The following is a 19,651-nucleotide window of genomic DNA, read 5'->3' as shown; positions in this document are numbered from 1 at the left end:
CCAAGCTAGAGAGGGGCATCGGAAAATTGGCGCGAGTTGAGAGGTACAAGCGGATCTGAGGCCTTATAAGCACCTCAGACATAAAAGAGGCATCCATCTCACCGCTCAAATTTATCCGCGAGTCGCCTGACGACTTCTTCCTCAACTCAAATAGTCGCCTGGTCTTGATCGCCTGGACATACAAAGATATTCCTTGGCTGTGTCTGCGAACAATTGAGTTTGCTCCCGGAAGCTGAAGTTCCGAACGTCATCTTTCGCGCAAAAGTTCCAGCACCTGCACCTTACGTCAGAAATCGACCAGACTACTCCGGGCGACGACCTCCCTCCAGCTCATCACCAACCAAAACCACCCCCTTTCTTGAATTCTACCGATTTTACAATTCAATCATGTCAGAGCCAGGCCCCGAGTCTATCCCTACAAGCGCAGATCCGCGCAGCAAGAGACCCGTCAAACGTCGCGCAGTCACCCCGCTCAGCGAGCAAGCATCGCAAATCGAGCATCTCTTCCGCGACCCAAATAAAGAAATAAAAATCCCCGAACCGTCGAAACAACGAACCGCAGACTCACTTGCTCCCCCGCCAGAGATTGTTGCGAATGTCCAGGGTTCTTCGGCTGGTGCGGGCTCCGGGGAATTCCACGTCTACAAGGCGAGTCGCAGGAGGGAATACGAGCGTCTGCGCTTGATGCAGAGTGAGGTCGAGAAAGAGAAAGAGGATAAGGATTGGGAACAGAAGAGAGAAGAAGCGAGGCGGAAGGATGAAGAGAAAACAGAGAAGAATCGGAGGAGAAGAGAGAAGAGGAATGCTGCGAAGAAGAAGAGCAATAACAACAACAATAACAATAACAAAGATCAGGATGCTGCGGTCGCCAATAAAGGGCCTAATAGGATGGCAGTTGAACAGGCATTAAGGCGGACAGAAAACGGCCAAGGAGACGAGGAGGATCAGGCGATGCTCGTGGATGGGGCCGATCAGTCTACTGAAACACCAGGAGTGATCATTCACGAGGATTGAGCCTACAAGGCTGCTAGCTGTGATTGACGGACGTTCGCCGAGAAACGATCCCTACCAGGTGGACACTATGAAGATACCCATGTAATTTTAGTCTAGAAGGATATTCGTACAGTTTCGGAGTTGAATCGTGTAGCATTATGTACGCATTTTTATTCGAAGAATTGGGCCTCCTAATCATCTCCACCGGGCATGTGAGCACCACCTGCCTGCTGTGCAGACTTACCACTGCAGATGTCGTCAACGCGGAGCAGAAGACAGGCAGACTATGGAATGTTAGTTCGATACACTTGCAAATGGGAGATTTTCTAGGGCGTACCTCAACTGCCGTCTTGATGCTCTGGAGTTTGACCGCTTCGGGTTCCCAGACGCCATACTCCTTCATATCGACGAGGTTACCCGAGTCACCATCCAGACCCCAGGTGTGCTGACCCTCGACATGCTTAGCTCTCAAGCGTGTGAGGACACGGATAGGGCTGGCACCGGCGTTCTGTGCTAATGTCCGGGGAATAACCTCCATAGCATCCGCCACAGCCTTGTAGGGCCATTGTTGAACACCTTCGATGGACTTTGCGAGTTGACTCAACTTGACCGACACCGCCATCTCGATCGCACCACCGCCAGGGCACAGCCGTGGGTGGAAGATGACGTTTCTGGCAACGGACATAGCATCCTGCAGGTTTCGTTCGATTTCGTTCAAGATGTCCTTGGAGGGACCACGCAGCAAAATCGTGCAGGCCTTGGGGTCCTGGCATTTCCGAAGGAATGTGAAGTATTCGTCACCAATCTTTTCGATCTCGAAAAGCCCGCATCTCGTTCCCACGTCGGACTCCTGCAGGTCATCGACACGGTTGACAATTGTGGCACCGGTGGCTCTCGCAATACGGTTGTTATCGGTCTTTCTTACACGGCGAATCGCTGTTACATTCGCCTTCACCAGGAAGTGCTGGGCAAGATCTGAGCAGAATTGTCAGTCAGTCGGCCATCGGACGTAGTAGAGCAGCTGCGAAAGGCTTACCTGAAACACCCTTCTCGGTGAAAACAATATCGGGCTTCAGGGCCAGGATAGCGTCACACATGTGCTTCACTTGCTCCTCCTCAATCTGAAGAATACGGTTCCAGTCATCCTCCTTGCTGATCTCGATGTTTGTCTGAGACTCTCCCTTCTTGTATTCGAGTGGGCAATCGAGCAAGATGATTCGAGGATTCTCTATCCTTCTCCGCATCTTGGGGTGAGTAATGTCCTTGTTGATCATCACACCGTCGATAACCTCGCTGTCTTCAATCTGTCCACCAGGAATCTTCTCAATACGAGCATAACGCTTGATGTCGACTTCCCTCTTTCCACCACCAGCATCGAACGAAACAGTCCGAACCGCCTTCAACGCAAGGTTGCACATCAGTTCCGACCACCGGGAGACGAACTTGGTTCCGATGGACGACTGGATCAACGTGTACATCGCCTTATCATCGTCAATATCCACGGGTAGCGAGACTTCCTCCACGATAGCAAGAGCGTCGGCAAGAGCACGCTTAAAAGCCTGAATGATAACGACGGGGTGGATGTTGCGTTCGAGTTGAGGAAGGGCCTGGGCAAGCATTTCACCAGCTGAGGAATGTCAGTCGCAATTTCAAGTGAATGACCGACAGTAAAAAATACCTAGGATGATGACGGTCGTCGTTCCGTCTCCGACTTCCTCGTCCTGAGTGCGACTGAGCTCGATCATGCTCTTCGCTGCGGGGTGCGACACCTCGATCTCTCTCAGGATAGCATGTCCATCGTTTGTCAGAACGATACCCCCCATAGGATCCAGGAGCATCTTCAACATGGCCTTGGGTCCAAGACATGACCGGATAATGTCCGCAACGCTACACATGGTCCCTATTAGCATCGGAGCGGGTATATCTGTCGAATGTCACACGTACGTCTTCGCAGCGGTAATATTCGAAAGCTGTGCTTTACGGCCGACCTGTCTGTCACCAGCATTGGTGTCTAAAATGCACGCTTAGCGGTCTGAAAGGAGCGTGAGGGTAGACGGGATTTAATAACATACTCATCACCACCACTGGGGCCTGCATCTTAGCGGTGTTTTCGGGTTACTTCGGCGAGACACTTCAAGTAATGGAGTTCAATAGAGCGACAAATATCACTGTCCCAAACACGATTTAAAAGCAGCCGAACGATGGGCCTGCTGAGCTTGAAGACGTAGAGTTGTGCCCGCACCACCATCAAATTTCCAGCGCACCGCGAAGTGGGATTGAAGCTCACCGCCCCCTAATCTATTTTGGGCTTAGTTCGTCAGCAGTTTCCCCTGAGCTATCAAGCAAATCATGTAGAAATTAGATAAACAGAGACTGAATCATTTCGACTTGATTCCTAAAGCAACGCCGATTTAAAACATTGATCCTCCAAATCCGTAAGATTCCCAGAAGACATAGTCAGTAAGCCTATGGCATGATTATCGACTCCCCGCCAAATAACGACCTAAGCAACAAGTTTCGGTCAAGTTCCCTGTTATTAACAACACTGGGTATCATTATTGTCATGTTTCCAATACTGAGCAGGATGCAAGAAGATAGCTTAGCACAGTCGTGGGTACCGAATGTGTACGCCAGTCTTTTCACGCAACGGAATATCTCTTGAAGAATCTGCTCATCCTCCCAATCTTCCTCTGAAGTCGACTTCGCATTTCCAAGATGACTGGTGATCGTCTCCTGCGAAACTCGGGACTGCCCGACCTTTCTTCCAGGGGCTGACCTCCGTACCAAGTTGCATATCTGATGTGAGTTCGAGTCTTATCATCCCGCTCCCCAAAGTACTCCTGGATCGGAGATGAGTCGTGTTCCGTTTCGACACCTGCGCCTGCAACTATCTCCTCCTCGTGATAGGTGACGTCTGATTCCGGGGTTCTGGACGCGATTCGTGCCTGGCTGACCGTATCGCCGAGTGTATGTCGTGGTTCTGCCGTAGTTTGTCTTTGCCTTTCACCACAGAGTATCTGTTGAAGACGTACATCTGGTGTCTCTCCAACTTGGTGATGATGTCCTGCTCCGTGCGTTGACCGCCTCTCCACGAGTTGCGACACCACGCTATCGAGCCACGCAGAAGCATGCCTGTTGCGATTATCGACTGGGCTGTGGAATTTGAAGTAAGGGTTCTCGCGGTGCAGACGTTCCAGGCGCTCCATGTGAAGCTCTCGCATTACCTGCTGCAGGTGATGTGGTAGGCAGGCCATGGCGTGTTCGTCAAGGTCATAAACGACTTCTTCCTCGTCTTCGGTGTCGTAAGCAGCTACTCGTGGTGTCTGTCCGTTGCTTCTCCACTGCATTGTGTTGTAGCCGATGTTGTAGTTGTAGTTGAACTCGGTTTGGAGCCTGGGAGGAGCCAGAGGGATGTAGATTGGCATGATTAAAACGAGGTATAGATATGTCTTAGGACTTGAAAGATGATTTGGGAAGACGCAGAGTATGCTTCGAGTGTGTTGAGCTGTTAAGTGATTCCAGATGAAGCTGTTTGCTGGGGTGTTTTATAGTCCCTAAGAACGTCCTCAGGCATCAGACGCAGTGAACTAATCATTCTGTATGAGGATCAATATACATTTCTATTCACTATTATCTTTGTGTTCCATGGCGCTTACCATTGAATAGAGAAGGAGACCAATCACACAGTACATCAAGTAGAAATAGGTCAAGTTATAGATTCACTCATCTTAATATTACATTGTGGACCTCAACAATGATATTTTTCTGTGTAGAAAACGATTGAACATCCATAAGCTAGCATCGATATGACTTTTCTTGACTTGCATTTGTGAATGCATAGTTCAAGTAGGATGTAGCGGTAATTGCATATATCGGTCAGATTCGGCGACACCGCTACTCCCTACAGCAAGGTTGATGGCCGTCTTGCAGGACACAGGAAGTTTCTAAGAATCGGGTTTCAATCTTCAAGTGCCCAAAAATCTCACATAATTAAATACAATAAACTATATGACAGTGTCTGATAATGTTCAGTATCCACAAGACTCCAAAGTCCATCATGCGTGAGTCTAACAATTATTAAAGACCATATGTCCAAAGATGGCTCCTGTAAGTTGATCAATACTCTCTGCTTTCGCCAATGTCACAAACATCGAAGACTCCCTCTTCAGGAATTGAATGCTTCTTCAATGCTTCCTTCAATTTCTTCGCAGGTTCCAGGACGTCCTCCTCAGTAAGCACCCACGTACCCCAATGCATGGCGGTTGCTCGTTTACACTTTGTATCTCTGAATATTTCCACAGCATCATGAGGGTCTGCATGCATCGGACTCATGATGAAGCGTGGCGCGTACGCTCCGATGGGGATCAGACCTAGGTCAAAGGGTCCTCTGAATTCGCCGACCTGCTTGAACGCAGGACACGAAGGGTAATTATACTCAGGGCCGTGATCGTCCACGCCATCCGGAAGTTCAGGTACCGCACGGTATCCAGTGTCTCTGAGCATGATATCCAAAGTCAGCCTTGAAAATATGGAGAGGTGTATCGGGACCCTTGACATACCCAGCGAAGTAAACCTTGCGACCTCCAGATTCGACATACCATGACGACCACAATGTTTTCTCTCGATCAAGGAGTCCTCTGGCACTGGTATGCTGGCATGGTAGGCAGCCGACACGCGCTTTGATATCCGCAGGCTTCGACGCGAGATCGCCCGTTGCTTCTTCAACCGTAGCGTCTGGCTTTGAAGGCGAAAGGACGACATCCCGCTCTTCCCACCAGTCCATCTCAGTCATATTCTTAATTCCCGATCTAGAAAACCACTCTTTGTTACCCAGAGGCGCAAAGAAATGGCAATTTGGATGCAGTTTGGCGATCTCCTTCACTGTTGGGTGCGACAGATGGTCGTAATGGTTGTGGGAAATAACAACTGCGTCGATGAAAGGGATGTCTTTGATCTGGCACGGCACCTCTGTGTATCGTTTCGGTCCAAGCCAGGAGAAAGGCGAGCAACGGTCCTCAAACACAGGATCGAACAACACTCGCAGACCGTCGGGAAACTCGACATAGTAGCAGGCATGGCCCAGCCATGTCGCCCTCAGCTTCGACGTCTCCCGGCTGGGCAGAAATTCTGGTTTACGGACAGGAACAGTAGGAGGCGTAGTGTCAGGCCGGTTGGCTTTCCCAGTTACCTGGCGACTTTACATGCGGGAAGAAATGGTCAGATCTGGGCGAAAATAGAACTGTTCCGAGACCACTCACGAAAGGATATCATAGGCGATGGTTGCTTTGATCGGTCTCCATGAACTTTGCAGGATGGTCAGTACTCAAGCACCGCTTACAGCATGTTTTTTGACAACCAGTCTTACTCCCATGGGTTCGTGAAACCGCCTTGAAGGTGATGGCTTTTTTTCTGCGCATCATCGGGCAAAGGTGAAGCGGCAGGCGTGGTGATAGTGATAGCATAGAGAATTGCCGCGGTGGATGAACTCATATTTCGCTTCATTGAGGGCGTTGAGGGACTGTGGCCTTGATGCTGGCGAAAGCCAAATAAGCGTCGCAAGAATGAGCGCATTTGCTAGCAAGCCTACTTATGCGCAATGCCGGGCACTCTATTTCTCTTTATTTATGCAACCCAGCCTGGGAACAGCTCAGCAGGCAGATGGGCACAGGGACAACAAACGAATCAGAAATGAATCAGAAAACGAATCGAGCTTTCAGCCTATTATTACATAGAGGACGAGTACGAGCTGCGCTGTCGGCTTTAGGCGGCGACTTTGACTGCCATCAATCCGAAGCAAAGACTTGCATGTCAGCCACTAATCCCGCTATCTCCGAGCCGATGCGCTGCGCCGCGCCGCTGCTTGGCGAAGCTCGCGGAGCTCATCATTCTCACAGTATTAAGTGCGAGTGAACAAGTCACAGGTGGAGGCAGAGCAATATCATCTTTCCCTTAAGCGCGGTCGCAGAGACATGTCTGAGGTAATGCTATCAGATCTCGATCAAAAGTAAAGAGCCAAACAACAGTACATATCCATAAATAGGTCTTCACAGGTAACTTTGTCTCCAAACCAAACAAGACAAGCCCGGGGTACCGGGCTTATCTCGGCCCGTCCTAGCTCCGATATCAGACACCATGGACGTTTTCGAGATGCGCCGCCACAAAAAGTATCCGGTTCGCGATCATCACGCTCACCTCCGTAGACTGGGATGGAGAGAAATGGAGCTCCGGATACTGCCGGGTTGTCCTCGCCTGGTGACCTAATTCTGCAGCAGAGGAAAGATGCGATCCAGGCGGCGGTTCAGCAACCCGGCGATGGCGGCCTTTTTTCTCAGCTCTCCAGTAACCCTTTCTTCACAGCGGTAAGATCTACAGCCTTGGGATTTTGAATGTGATAAAAAGAGAATACGGAAAACTGACGAGCAGGTCATGAGTACAGGGATTCGGTCTCGCTGGTCTTGGAGCAGGATTGAGCTTAGCTCAGAAAGGCGTTCGACATGGTGCCGCCCTCCTTCGACGTCGGATGCTCGTGGATGTCGAAATCAGCATCAAGGACGATTCTTATCCATGGTTTCTCCACTGGATGACCCTCTATCAACAATCTCAACTTAATGCCGCTCGCTCCGCAGCCAGCAGGTCTGGCTTCATGGAAACTATCCTCCAGAAACTGACACCGGGAATGCGCCACCTGTCGATACAGACGCAAAAGGTCGAACATGCGAATGGCGCTATACACACACACTTTGCACTGGTCCCTGGCCCTGGAAGGCACGTTTTACGTTACAGGAATGCGTTCATTTTCGTCAATCGGATGCGGGAGTCCAAGTCGCAGGATTTACAGACGGGCGGCCATGGGAGACGATCACATTGACAACACTCTACTCACATCGGCACATTTTCGAAGATCTGTTCAAAGAAGCTCATGCATATGCGGCCAAGTCACACGAAGGCAAGACGTCTATCTACAACAGTTGGGGCACGGAATGGAGACTATTTGGGCAACCGCGGAGAAAGCGCCCATTGGACTCGGTGATCCTTGACGAAGGTGTGAAGGAGCGGATTGTGGAAGATGTGAAGGACTTTGTTTCTAGCGCAAAGTGGTACCATGACCGGGGAATTCCCTACAGACGCGGCTATTTGCTCTATGGGCCACCTGGTACGGGAAAGAGCTCGTTCATCCAGGCATTAGCGGGAGAGTTGGACTATGACATTGCCATCTTGAACCTGAGTGAGCGGGGGCTGACTGACGATCGATTGAATCACCTGCTCACTATTGTGCCGAACCGGACCCTCGTCCTATTGGAGGACGTGGATGCTGCATTCTCGAATCGGCGTCAAACTGATACGGACGGGTACCGCGGCGCCAATGTGACGTTTTCAGGCCTGCTAAATGCCTTGGATGGTGTTGCGAGTGCTGAGGAGCGTATTATTTTCCTCACAACAAATCATGTCGAGCGACTCGACGAAGCCTTGGTTCGGCCCGGTCGGGTTGACATGACTGTCCGTCTAGGCGAAGTAACCCGCTACCAAGTCCGCTGCTTATGGGATAGGTTCTATGGTGACCTCGACACAACCGGATCTTATAGGCAAGCATTCCTCGACCGCCTGCAGGAATTAGGCCTCATAGAAGACGAGAAAGGCTTCAAAGCCGATCGATCGAGAAGTACAAGTGCTGCTGCTCTTCAGGGCTTGTTTCTGTATAACAAGGGGAATATGGATGGGGCAATCGCAATGGCCGAGGCACTCACACATACAGTGCATGATTCGGCCGAGGGCGACCATTAGTATGTACATTATCATGACTTGTAAATATATTTGATAGACCTGGGAGCATGCATGTATCTGGACGGCGTCAAATTCAAACCTTGCTTGTTTCTGCAGAGGCAATCGGCAATGTGAACTTGATGACGCTTGGGGTGTGGATTCACCAGCTAAGCACCCCAGATTGTAAATCGACACTGCAGCTTCTAGTTCTGCCACCCTCCCTGGGCTTGCACAGCCGTCGTGATGACTAGTAATCGGGATTATTCCAGCCACTTGAATGGTCCTTCAGCGATCATTTACATGGCAGCTAACCAATCACGACAATCAGCACACAGCTGACCGGGATAGCCTTTCTGAGTAGTCGAAGTGCTTTCAATTCTCCATGCTCTTCAAGACGACACCAGAACCAGACCAATAGGACGCCAGATCTTCGCATCTCACCGACATCGCCAAGCCGATTATTTTGTGTCGAAGCGCTGCGTCAACAGTCACTCCAGGCACTCAGCCAATCACCCTGCCGGTGAGCTGACACTCTAACCGCCTACATCTCAACCACCAAGATATTCTGCAGGATAATTCAGTTCTTCACACTAGCCAGAGCCTCTCACCTTTCAGACCCTTAACGCTTTGCATGATGGATTTTATGGCGTTTACCCGACCTGGAAAGTCTGGAGCGAGGGGTATATGTCAATGTTGGTCCGCCCTGGTTCTCCCTGCAAGTCGGTTCAATGCCGTTTTCCATTCTGGTTTCGAGTCTCTTGAATTAGAGGATCGTCTGATATCGTTTCTGCGCTGACATTGACGGCTCTACCTGTGTACAGCGTGGAACGAGCATTCAAAAATCGATTCGCGTCTGCTGCTTCTGTTTCTATACCTGCGATTTATCCCTCTGACTTGACTGTGCCTCCTCGATTTCGATTTCATCGGATTGAGAGATGAGTCAGTTTCAGTTATTTCCTCCACCTTCGCCCGTAGGTGGAGGCTCGAAGAATCCTTTTCGCAAAGGAATCAAGAAACCGGCTGCAAAGCCGCAGCCATCGAGTCCAATACCGCTGGAGGACCTCAAAGGCTCGCAGACAGAAGCAGTGCTTTTGCAGATTATAGAGGACACAAAAAAGGTTCAGCCACCTCCAAAGGCACATGTAGCCCGAGAAACACCACTGTCAATACCGGAGACAATACGTGAACCGGAGTCTGAATCGCTGTATGATGCTACTCCGCGGATCGGAACCGCAGAAAGAGAACGCTCGCCAACACCGAAGGCTAAGCCTTCATTACCACGAGTCCAGGTAGGCTCTCGTCAAAAGTCTCCGCGACCCTCTGAGCCTCCGGTGATTCCTATGAAATCGATATTCCCTCGTTATGATCCAAATTTCCCGCTTAGCCAACAGCAGTACTACCCTCAATCCTCGGGCAGTACGCCTCGGCCTCGCCACAATCCTCGAGGGCTGACTCTGACGCCAGAGCCGGAAATTGACCGCGCGCTAGGGCCCAAGACGGTTCCTGCGAGCGTATTGAACTTTCCTACCGATATGCTCGAGCCGCTTGAGGTACACTATTCCTCTGCAGGGGAGCTCAAGGGACTTTGGGAGGTTGCCAATGGACAAAGGCCGCAGAATCTTATGGGGACATTCAATCTGCGTATGCATAGGTGAGCATTCTGTGTTAGGTTACTATTCGGCTAAGCTGATGGGCATAGGACTGATCATGCAACGTTCACATTCGGAGACCCGCAGTCTCCGTTTTACACAATGCACACTTTCTCCACGGATGAGCTGTCTATTGCCAGAGCCCACCCGATGAAACCAAGCAGCAGTGTCTCCGTGATGATGCTGAAACTGGAGGAGCGGAAGCGCCGGCTACCGCCCAACGACGGACTAGTCACACTGTTGTTCTCCCGACTGGCTGCAATGCTAGCTATCGGCGAAGCAGAGGAAATAGCAAAGCAACATCACCTCTCTTCAGCCGAAGCGAGCGAAGTGGAAGGCAACGCGCTGAAGCGAGCAGCTGCACAAGAGTCCTGCAGGCTTCTCTGGAACAACGAGAAGCGCCTGTACGAGCTCCAGCACCCGTCCCACTGCAAACAGCAGCCGCCCGCCCTCGTCGGCGCAGCTGGCTTCGGCGCAGCGGGTATACCCCTTTCTCCAGTGCGGTCGAAGTACGCGGGGATCCTCCACATCTCAGTCTCGACTCCATCGAGCGACTCCAAATCCCGTCAGCCCCCAACGATCATCGTGACGACGCCTCTATCCCCGAATGCGTTGGAGGCCGCCACCCAGGCGGCCACACCACGCACCTCTACCCTCCCGTTGACCGACTCGGACGAGCCGCTGGCATCGCTTGACCTAGGCACAATGACTCTGTCGATTTCTGCGACGGCCATTATCAACGTCATTCCGTCACTGTATGCCATCGACTCCCTGGTAGCAGCCATGCTGGCCGTGGCTGCTTCAGATGAGACGACCAACCCTGTCCTGGCGGACATGGCCTTGTATGATCCCAAGCAGGAATCGCCTCACTTTTCTTCCATCTCCAATCCTGCCGGCGGGGCATGTTCACAGGCAAATTGGTTGCAACGCTCGCTGAACGCGAAGACGCCGAGGACAGCAATCGGCTAATATCTAATGTCAAGTCGGCCAAGCTCAAGTCCGACACTCCCACCAATAGCAATGACAAGCGGTCTTTCTGGTCATGGGGACGTTCAAAGCCTGAAAAACCAAAGAGCAAAAACAAACAAATCATGATCGAGCAGTTCGATCTGGAGAAGTACGGACGGTACGGGTCTAGTTCTTCCAGGGAAGGACAGAAGCTGCCCGGTCCGACGAGGGGTATCCTCCGGCTTTTATTCTTTGGCTTAAATATGATTGTAAAGACGCTTACAGTGTTGGTGAAGATAGTAGCTTGGTTGCTAGTGAGCGTTACTCGGTGCGTGACGAGTGAGAAGTTTTAGTCTATCATGATTGATGCGTTGCTGTTGATACCCTAGTACTCTGGTGCTTCCCTCCATATGGATTGATTATGCGCATGTTTTCAAGCTTTACAGCATATTGTCTAAGGTTGTTGATGTCAATGGATCGTCACTTACTTCATTCTCGACAAGTATCTATATATGGAGTAATTGCGATATGCATAGCCGATGGTGGTCTACATACCATCCTCTGCGACGCATCCCAGTTTCAACACCTGCCACACCGAGCTATCAAGGCCATATCATTGCCACAAGTGCGCATGTACACGTACATCCTAGCCGTATAAGTAGTAGGCCAGTACGTGGCAGAGGCAGAGGGCAGACATTCCACACCACCCAAGAATGCAAATCTTGCACCCATGCAACAGAACAGACTACACGTCCATTCCATTCCACGGCACTAGATATGTATCAGACAGGTATCGCAGAATGGATAAGTATGTTAGAAAATTTTCCATTCGGAATAGAGTTATCAAGGGATGTATGTGTTTCGTGTCTACTGTACGTAGGCTTGTATACCTGAGGACGGATATATTAATCCTTCCATGCGCAACCCTGCACCAGCTCTGCCTCTCTATCTTGGAACATCTGAATTAAGTGCATAGATCAAAGTCAGGGAGCTAACATGGTTCACACCAAACCAACCACCCTCCTGGCCCTAACCGGCCTAGCTGCCACGGCTACAGCCTACAAGCATACATGGAGGGACCACATGAAGTGCGCAGTAAGCCTCTCTCATTTTTACTTGCAGTTACCGGGAACAAAGCAGCGTGCTAACATCAATTCTCTCAAGGCTGCTGTAGCCCAGGACGCAGACTACCCAACCTGCACCTCACCCTCCAAGTTCCACTGCTTCTGCGCGCAGCCATTCGATCCGAGCAAAATAAGCAGTGCAGCAAGGGATGTGTGCGAGGGATTTGAAATCCGTATGATCATTCCTTTCCTTTTCTTTCAGTCGACGGATGAGAACTGACGCGATGAAGCAACGGAGTCTATACACAAGTTCATCTGCGACGACGACGGCCACTGGGGTGCTGACGATGTGTATGATCATGACCACGACTACCACCGTAACTGCCATCATGCCTTTACCTACAACTACGACGATGACGATGACGACGACAGAGACGGATACGGATATCGCATCTCGCATCCCCACCGCCTCAGCCACCCCAACATGCGCGTTGCCACTCCGGAGAGTGAGACCAGTTCCTCAAACACAGCTAAACATAACCCCAACGTCCAGAGCAAGAGGGCGTACGCGCCAGGTCTGTCCCCTTCTGCCTCCTCCTCGGCCGCGGCCCACCGCGCCCTTGTCACGGAGGTCTCGCCCGTCCCTGACGAAGAGAGTGACTACGACGATGCGAGCGAGCACGGGAGCAGAGTCATCACGGAGATCCTCACGCATACATCGTGCGACTGTTCGTCGTCGACGGTAGCGGCTGCGACAGGCAGCATGTCGAGTCGACCGGCGTATGTTCATCAGAGCGCGGTGCCTGTTTCATCTTCGTCGAGTCGACCGGCGCACCTTCACCAGACTGTGGTCCCTATTTCTTCGTCGTCGACGCATGCGCACGTCCATCAGACCGCAATTCCTGTTTCATCTTCGTCGAGCCGACCGGCGCACCTTCACCAGGCCATGGTACCTATTGCATCTCCGTCGTCATCGCACATGCATGTTCACCAGACAGAAATTCCTGTTGCATCTTCATCGAGTCGACCGGCGCACCTTCACCAGGCCATGGTACCCGTTGCATCTTCGTCGTCAGCGCACGCGCACGCTCACCCGAGCGCAATCCCCATGGCAACTTCATCGTCAGCGCATGCGCACGTCCACCAGGGCATGATTCCCGCGTCGCATTCGTCGTCAGCGCACGCGCATGTTTATCAGATCGTGGTCCCCGTTTCTTCATCGTCGACGCACATGTACCTCCATGAGAGCGCGATTCCAGAGCCAACTTCGTCATTAGCACATGCGCATGTTCATCAGGCTGTGGTCCCTGTTGCATCATCCTTGTCGAGCCAACCGGCGCACCTTCACCAGGCTGTGATTCCCGTTCCCTCATCGTCGGCATCGGCGTCGAGTACACTGGCTAGATCGCATGAGCATGCGCATGTCCATGGACCAGCGTCAGTGTACGTGTCCGTGCCTGTGTCCGTCCCTGCGCCTACTGGCGTTGATGCCCAGCGGAGTGGGTATCCCAGTCATCACAAGGCGATGGCGTCGTCTTTTGTGGTGGCTTCGGCGACTCCTTCACCCTCCCCCTCGGCGATGACGTTTGATGGGGGTGCGGCGGCGGTGGGGTGCTTGTGCCGAGTTCGGTGGTTGTGCTTGGGTTGACTGCGTTGATGGCGTTTTTCATGTGAGAATTGATTTTGTTACTTAGGTTTTGTTCTTGTTTTCTGCGGGAATGTTTGGATGAGGGGAAATGATACTCGATGAGATAGTTACTTCGGTAGACGACATGGTATGAAATGAATTAAGTACAGATGCAAACTGCATGACTATTATTATTTAGGACTAGGCAGACGGCTGGATCGCCTGCTGCACGCGCGGATATACCTGTACCATCCGATAGTACAGATCCGGGTGATCGCGGATCATGACCTGCGGATCCCAGCCCATGGCCACGAAGATGGTTTCAATCCCGCTGCTGACGGGAGTCATGAAAATCTGGCAGATCTGCAGGCCGATGACGAAGGCGAAGGCCATGATGACAGCCGTAAAGTTTCCATCAGCGTTGTAGCTCGGCTTAGTGAACTGCAGATACAGGTACGCCAGCAGGGCGCAGACGTACGAAACAAAAACCGAGCCCATGGTGATCACAGGCCCGATGAGACAGTCGTTGACGAGCGCGTCGATGCCGCGGTCACGCATCATGGTCCACGTATCCTTTGCCGCGGGGATATATGCCTTCCCGTACAGGGCGATATGACAGAAAGCGTAGCGGTTGAAAAGCGTGACAAGCCAGTCGAGGATGGCGATGAAGCACCCGAGAATCCAAAACATGATGCTCCCCACAATACTCCCCTGTGCAGCCTCGTTGCGCTGCGCGACAGAGCACGCCTGCCGCAGCATGTTGATAACCGCGATGATCAAACTTCCGAAACTGATGCTGCCGAACGAGTATGTAGTTGCGCGCCTGAATGCGCCCCGTGTTGCTCCCTTTGGCATGCCGTTCGGCGACTGGCCCCAGAAGTACCAGGACCCGTAGACCCCGGCAATGGTGGTATGAATCGTATTCTTCAACCACTCACTGAACCAATACATGGCGAACGTGACGTATACGACCAGCCCGATGACGCGGGCTCTGCTACACCCGCCGTCGCTGCAGGATGGATTGGTGCCGGAGCTGCTCGGCTCATATGCCACATAGATCGAGACCAGGGTGACGGAAAACCACGCAGCGAATGCTACAGCCACGAGACCACCAATCATGCTCACGATAAACACATGGCCGTACTTCCGAGACACGTCAATGGACGTCTGGAGCATGAATGCGCTGAACGGGATACGCGGGATCCAGCTGATGAAGCAGACGATCGCAAAGACGCCAAAGAGGAGGAACACGATGCCTCCGCCGTACTGTTTCCGCGCGATATAGTAAATGCCCGTCGCCAGCGCAAACACGATATTCAGGATGCCAGTAACCCAGATGAACAGTTTCGAGAAGTAGCGCGCCCCAAGAAAGTACGCATACGAAAGAGCGAGCGCCACACAGAGCACGAAAATGAACAGAACCAGCGTATTCGTGTCGAGAGAAAAACTGTTGGACGAGTCGTAGATGCCGTCACCGTTGAAGCCTTTGTATTTGGCGTACCGATGGATGGTCACGCCAGAGACCGCGACATACCCCAGGAAGACGGCGATAAACTAGACGCCAGTCAATCGATACCTCACCAAGTGTGTGTGTAGTCACTTACGAGTAGACCGGCCCAGATATCGTTGTACTTGGGTCGCTCGATCTTGAACGCGTCGTCAAACCCGTAGACGGCCTGATTGTACGTTGGTGGTGGCTCTGTTGGAGGCTTGGGCTCAGGTCCGCGTTGATAGTTTGGGTCGTACCCATTATTGTTCACATTATTGTTGTACTGGTAGGGCTGTTGCTGGTGATTTTGAATCCCCGGCTGGGGATCGCCATACGACTGGCTGGGATTGTAGTAACTCGCAGCCTGCCCACTCATGATGGCATAACTTTGAAGGGGGAATAAGTAGTGACTGAGGGGAGAGACGAAGAAAATAGAGAACGGAAAGAAGATCAATTCATGTCGCACCAGTCACATGTAGCCAAGCCAAGTATGGAGGCAGCAAGGGACGATGGCCGATGGATCCATGATGGGTTGACTCCCGACAGTCATTCCGCATGCGGTCATAGTAGAACTCAGTTGCTCAAGAAGATAGAGTTAATCCATGATTGGTGCCTCTGGTGGATTTTCTTGCTAATATTCCCGGTTTGATGTAACAGAGGGGATTAGCTAGGATTCTGATGGATTCTCTCGATTGTCCCTTTCAGTACGCGTCATTGTGATGATGTCGATAGGGACGATCAGCACAAGCCAAGAGTGGACATTTCCAGGATTCTCAGCCCTATAATTCAGGCCCACCATTCACCAGCCTATCATTATTTCTTTCTGCCTGATTCACGACAAGTATAGAAGATGAAAGTATGTACAGTAAATGTCTTTTGTTATCTAGAATATGCACTATAACTCTGCTATGCTAGAAATAGTCATTTAGGCACCTTTTTGGTGCAGTAGTTATTCCGCTGCTTTCATTGCACTCACTGCGAGTAAAGGAGTGGTTATGTCCTTGTTGTATCCCTGCTGCTTCCATCATTCCTACAAGCTAGACATGGTTGTCTAGACACCTTTTGGCTGAGTAATTCGATAGATCACAAGAAGATATATCACTCTAAGCTGTACCTTGGCTAGTAATAGAGATAGCCCTTCATCAACTTAGTATTTAGAAGGCGTAAATCTATTCATAAGGATCCAGGGCCCAACCCCTCATTGCAGTGCTTCTACAGTGATAACCCACAAGATGGATAACCCTACCTATTAGATCTCACCACAGTCCTAAACAGAATAGACCCAATCAAAATCAAAATAGTAATATTCAATCCCTTCAACCTTCCTGGCTAGGTCAAATATCAATCCAGCTGCGCATAATCTGGCCCGTCAGCCGGCAGCCCTAACTCTAAGGGACCTCGTTTCCCGCCGACGGCCGACGCTTTATGCCCCGAACAAGAGCAATGAACCCCGAGTCGGACCACGACTACAAATATGCAGAATATGCGATGGTAAAGGCTCCATGTGGAACTGATCTCTGTAGATTTGTCAAGTAAGCAAAAGAATGGATTCCGCTCAATCTACCAAATTGGACTTTTTGGCTGTGCCGGCCACCCCGTTCAGTATTGGGGTTTTGGCCTCGGTACTGGTGTTGGTGGCTGTTTTGATCGGACCAAAGGTGGTGTTTGATACAGTCCTTAATGTGAGTTTTACTGCCTTCCCTGTCTTTTCTTGAAGAGTGGTTCTGATACTAGCGACAGGGCTATTTATCTCTTGTTCATCGGATTCCGGCCGCAAATGGGAAGAAGTACATGTCGGGTCCGGCGTACACATTCCCTAATGGGCAGATGGTAGATAAGTTCCTGGCTGCGCGGACGAGGAGCTGGGAGTGGGAGGAGCAATATGGCAAGACGTATCGCATTTGGGCGGCCAGTATCCCCGAGGTGTACGCATACCCGTTTGTTCATTCCTCAACATGATCGCGGTCTGCAGACATGCTAACACGGATGGATATACGCATAGTGTGATAACGGACCCGAAAGACGTCGAGGTGCTATACCAGCAGTCGACCGACCATAACAAGGCTCCCCAGGCAAATGCCGGCTGGCTGCTGACGCAGCTGCTTGGGTCGGGCTTGGGCCTGATAAACGGGACTCGCTGGACGACTTTACGGAAGACCTTGGACCCGATGTTCTCGCACCGGACTGCCTTGCGGTATTTCCGTGATAGCCTCGACGCTGGTGCTCAGGAGTATGTTGCGGGAATACACCGGTTTGCGAAAGCCGATGGGCAGATGCAGAATGCAGATGGCAAGGGGATGATCATTAATGCCACGCAGGCACTACAGCGATATCCGTTCTTCGAGGTCGCGTCCATGTTCTATGGGAAGATGAGCGAGGGAGAGCAGGAGCGGCTGTGGGATCTCGGGCGTCGGTACTCGGAGGTTTTCGCCGCGGTCGTGTCTGGAGGAATCCATCGCTCTAAGCTGACAAAGTATCTCAACACCAAGGCTTGGAACAATGCGAGAGACTACCAGAAGGCATGGCGGGATTTCAATAGGGAGATATACACAGCGAGGAAGATCACAGCCCCTGAGACGCCAATTGTGGTTCTCACGGAGGCAGCTGAAAGGGGCGAACTGACACCAAATGAGGTAGGTGGTTTGACTCTATGACTGGAATGATATGGAGCTCTTCTTCTGACCAGTATATCTAGGTGACTGACACTATTGCGGAATCCACCTTCGCTAACCTGGACATCGTCACCCATGTTATCTCGTCATGCATTATTCTTCTAGCCGATTCTCCCGAGGTCCAAAATGACCTTCTTCAGGAGATGGAGAAAAATAAGGCAGATCGAGAAGAGTATATCACTCGAAAGGATACTCTTCTCCATTACTGCTTGTTGGAATCGCTTCGCCTTCGGCCTGTTCTAAGTAAGTCTCGGTCACTACTAGACCGCTCATGGCTTGAAAAAGAATATCGGCTGACCCAGTCAAAGCATTCACGTTCCCTGAGAATCCACCAAGGGAGAAGATCCTGGGAGACTTCGTGGTCCCTAAAGATACGACCGTTATTGTGGATGCTTTCGCCATCAACATACGCAATCCTTTTTGGGGCCCTGACAACCGTGCATATCGGCCAAGCCGGTTCGCGGGTATCAAACAAAGTCAGGTGAGAATCTCGAACTGCCCTAAGGAGACTACTTGAATGCTCATTGGTCTTATAGCTCCGGTATAATCTCGCGACATTCGGCTACGGGCCGAGAAAGTGCCTTGGACAGCATATTGCGGACAAGATCATCAAGGCTGTGGTCTATCATATGTTCAGCAAGTATAGAGTTTCCCTTCAGCCGATGCAAGCTGTCGAAGGAGACTTCAAAGTTGACAAAACCAGCTGGGTCGCATTGTATGATGTTGATTTGAAACTGGAGCCAAGGGAATCCTGAGACTTGGAACTTGCTATGTATGAACAAGTAAATATATACCTGCAATAGATGGACGCTTGATAGCTGCAGAGGACTCTCGTTAGCATCACACCAACAGCCAGCTTCTACTGCCAAGTCCTTATTTAGCGAGCTTTTCTCATTTAGGAAGTGTCGACGAAAGAATCACGGTTGATTTAACGCTGGGCGCGCCGGACTGGACTTCTGTGGAAATCATATAATCTGATGATCTGAAGGAAAGAGATAGTAGTCATACGATGGTCTGATAATTTCCTTCCCTTTCCAGACATGGCCAAAATGTCCTTGTCCCCATCATCGTTAAGGGTAAATTCCCAGGAGACACTACGGCCCCCGGAGTGTGTGTTGGGGCCGTCGGCGGGTAAACAGCATAAGCACAAGCACCGGGCCGAAGCCAAGTAAGCCGAAGCTAGAACAGCATTCATTTATCAGATGGCGAATACAGATTTAGAATGGGCCTACACCTCCTCATTGTAGATTTTGTCTGCGTAAAAAATGGCGAGTAATCTCAAATCAGACCTGTTGAATTGCCTTTCCGGCTCCAATGTGGTTGTTGACGGCGACGAGGCGTGGCCGGATGCAATCAAGCGCTGGACAGGGTATCTGGCCAAGTTTCCTGCAGCAGTCGTTCAAGTTACTAGCGAGGAAGACGTCATTGCAACGGTAAGCGTTCCCCGT

At 51.2% G+C, this 19,651-nt stretch overlaps 9 protein-coding genes across 9 annotated transcripts; 5 read left to right on the top strand and 4 right to left on the bottom strand.

The window, feature by feature from the left end:
• Positions 1-387: 387 nt before the first annotated feature.
• P174DRAFT_425906 (PRKRIP1 family protein) lies at positions 388-1,014 on the top strand (the record flags this gene model as incomplete). Its single annotated transcript, XM_024825329.1, has 1 exon — positions 388-1,014. One exon carries the CDS (start codon positions 388-390, stop codon positions 1,012-1,014), a length of 627 nt encoding a protein of 208 aa, XP_024677149.1.
• Positions 749-3,226, bottom strand: P174DRAFT_446401 (chaperonin-containing T-complex subunit CCT3). Its single transcript, XM_024828571.1, has 6 exons — positions 3,066-3,226; positions 2,938-3,004; positions 2,672-2,880; positions 2,030-2,620; positions 1,331-1,968; positions 749-1,277 (listed from the first exon to the last, which is right to left on the bottom strand). Exons 1-6 carry the CDS (start codon positions 3,088-3,090, stop codon positions 1,185-1,187), a joined length of 1,623 nt encoding a protein of 540 aa, XP_024677148.1. The 5' UTR covers positions 3,091-3,226; the 3' UTR covers positions 749-1,184.
• A 406-nt stretch (positions 3,227-3,632) lies between these two features.
• Positions 3,633-4,418, bottom strand: P174DRAFT_508124 (uncharacterized protein; the record flags this gene model as incomplete). The annotated part of the gene is made up of 1 exon (XM_024831424.1): positions 3,633-4,418. The coding sequence occupies one exon, from the start codon at positions 4,416-4,418 to the stop codon at positions 3,633-3,635; it is 786 nt and encodes a 261-aa protein (XP_024677147.1).
• A 553-nt stretch (positions 4,419-4,971) lies between these two features.
• On the bottom strand, positions 4,972-6,168 carry P174DRAFT_69836 (putative Zn-dependent hydrolase/oxidoreductase family protein). The gene has a single exon (XM_024832429.1). The coding sequence runs from the start codon at positions 5,752-5,754 to the stop codon at positions 5,110-5,112; it is 645 nt and encodes a 214-aa protein (XP_024677146.1). The 5' UTR covers positions 5,755-6,168; the 3' UTR covers positions 4,972-5,109.
• Positions 6,068-8,775, top strand: P174DRAFT_465065 (bifunctional AAA family ATPase chaperone/translocase BCS1; the record flags this gene model as incomplete). Its single annotated transcript, XM_024830495.1, has 5 exons — positions 6,068-6,163; positions 7,044-7,101; positions 7,216-7,352; positions 7,430-7,792; positions 7,849-8,775. The coding sequence occupies 5 exons, from the start codon at positions 6,068-6,070 to the stop codon at positions 8,773-8,775; spliced, it is 1,581 nt and encodes a 526-aa protein (XP_024677145.1).
• Positions 8,776-9,689: 914 nt separating this feature from the next.
• On the top strand, positions 9,690-11,704 carry P174DRAFT_465064 (uncharacterized protein; the record flags this gene model as incomplete). The annotated part of the gene is made up of 3 exons (XM_024830494.1): positions 9,690-10,405; positions 10,454-11,323; positions 11,362-11,704. 3 exons carry the CDS (start codon positions 9,690-9,692, stop codon positions 11,702-11,704), a joined length of 1,929 nt encoding a protein of 642 aa, XP_024677144.1.
• A 643-nt stretch (positions 11,705-12,347) lies between these two features.
• P174DRAFT_465063 (extracellular serine rich protein) lies at positions 12,348-14,089 on the top strand (the record flags this gene model as incomplete). Its single annotated transcript, XM_024830493.1, has 5 exons — positions 12,348-12,446; positions 12,516-12,648; positions 12,706-13,437; positions 13,594-13,999; positions 14,041-14,089. The coding sequence occupies 5 exons, from the start codon at positions 12,348-12,350 to the stop codon at positions 14,087-14,089; spliced, it is 1,419 nt and encodes a 472-aa protein (XP_024677143.1).
• Positions 14,090-14,153: 64 nt separating this feature from the next.
• P174DRAFT_70014 (choline transporter-like family protein) lies at positions 14,154-16,382 on the bottom strand. The gene is made up of 2 exons (XM_024832430.1): positions 15,647-16,382; positions 14,154-15,596 (listed from the first exon to the last, which is right to left on the bottom strand). Exons 1-2 carry the CDS (start codon positions 15,905-15,907, stop codon positions 14,244-14,246), a joined length of 1,614 nt encoding a protein of 537 aa, XP_024677142.1. The 5' UTR covers positions 15,908-16,382; the 3' UTR covers positions 14,154-14,243.
• A 693-nt stretch (positions 16,383-17,075) lies between these two features.
• Positions 17,076-18,958, top strand: hasH (cytochrome P450 monooxygenase hasH; the record flags this gene model as incomplete). Its single annotated transcript, XM_024822952.1, has 6 exons — positions 17,076-17,213; positions 17,272-17,456; positions 17,534-18,164; positions 18,227-18,446; positions 18,512-18,684; positions 18,740-18,958. The coding sequence occupies 6 exons, from the start codon at positions 17,076-17,078 to the stop codon at positions 18,956-18,958; spliced, it is 1,566 nt and encodes a 521-aa protein (XP_024677141.1).
• Positions 18,959-19,651: the final 693 nt, after the last annotated feature.

This window comes from Aspergillus novofumigatus (assembly GCF_002847465.1).
Source record: "Aspergillus novofumigatus IBT 16806 chromosome Unknown P174scaffold_13, whole genome shotgun sequence".
NCBI lineage: Eukaryota > Fungi > Ascomycota > Eurotiomycetes > Eurotiales > Aspergillaceae > Aspergillus > Aspergillus novofumigatus.
Note: the sequence above shows the minus strand (reverse complement) of the source record. Positions and strands in the feature narration are given on the sequence as shown.

Excerpts from the sequence above, each read along its gene's own strand:
- P174DRAFT_446401 (XM_024828571.1), bottom strand. The coding sequence starts at position 3,090 with ATGCAGGCCCCAGTGGTGGTGATGA. Across the intron at positions 3,005-3,065 it reads GGCCCCAGTGGTGGTGATGA|ACACCAATGCTGGTGACAGA; the intron begins GTATGTTATTAA and ends CGTGCATTTTAG. Across the intron at positions 1,969-2,029 it reads CACCGAGAAGGGTGTTTCAG|ATCTTGCCCAGCACTTCCTG; the intron begins GTAAGCCTTTCG and ends AATTCTGCTCAG.
- P174DRAFT_69836 (XM_024832429.1), bottom strand. The coding sequence starts at position 5,754 with ATGTCGTCCTTTCGCCTTCAAAGCCAGACGCTACGGTTGAAGAAGCAA.
- P174DRAFT_70014 (XM_024832430.1), bottom strand. The coding sequence starts at position 15,907 with ATGAGTGGGCAGGCTGCGAGTTACTACAATCCCAGCCAGTCGTATGGC. Across the intron at positions 15,597-15,646 it reads ATATCTGGGCCGGTCTACTC|TTTATCGCCGTCTTCCTGGG; the intron begins GTAAGTGACTAC and ends ACTGGCGTCTAG.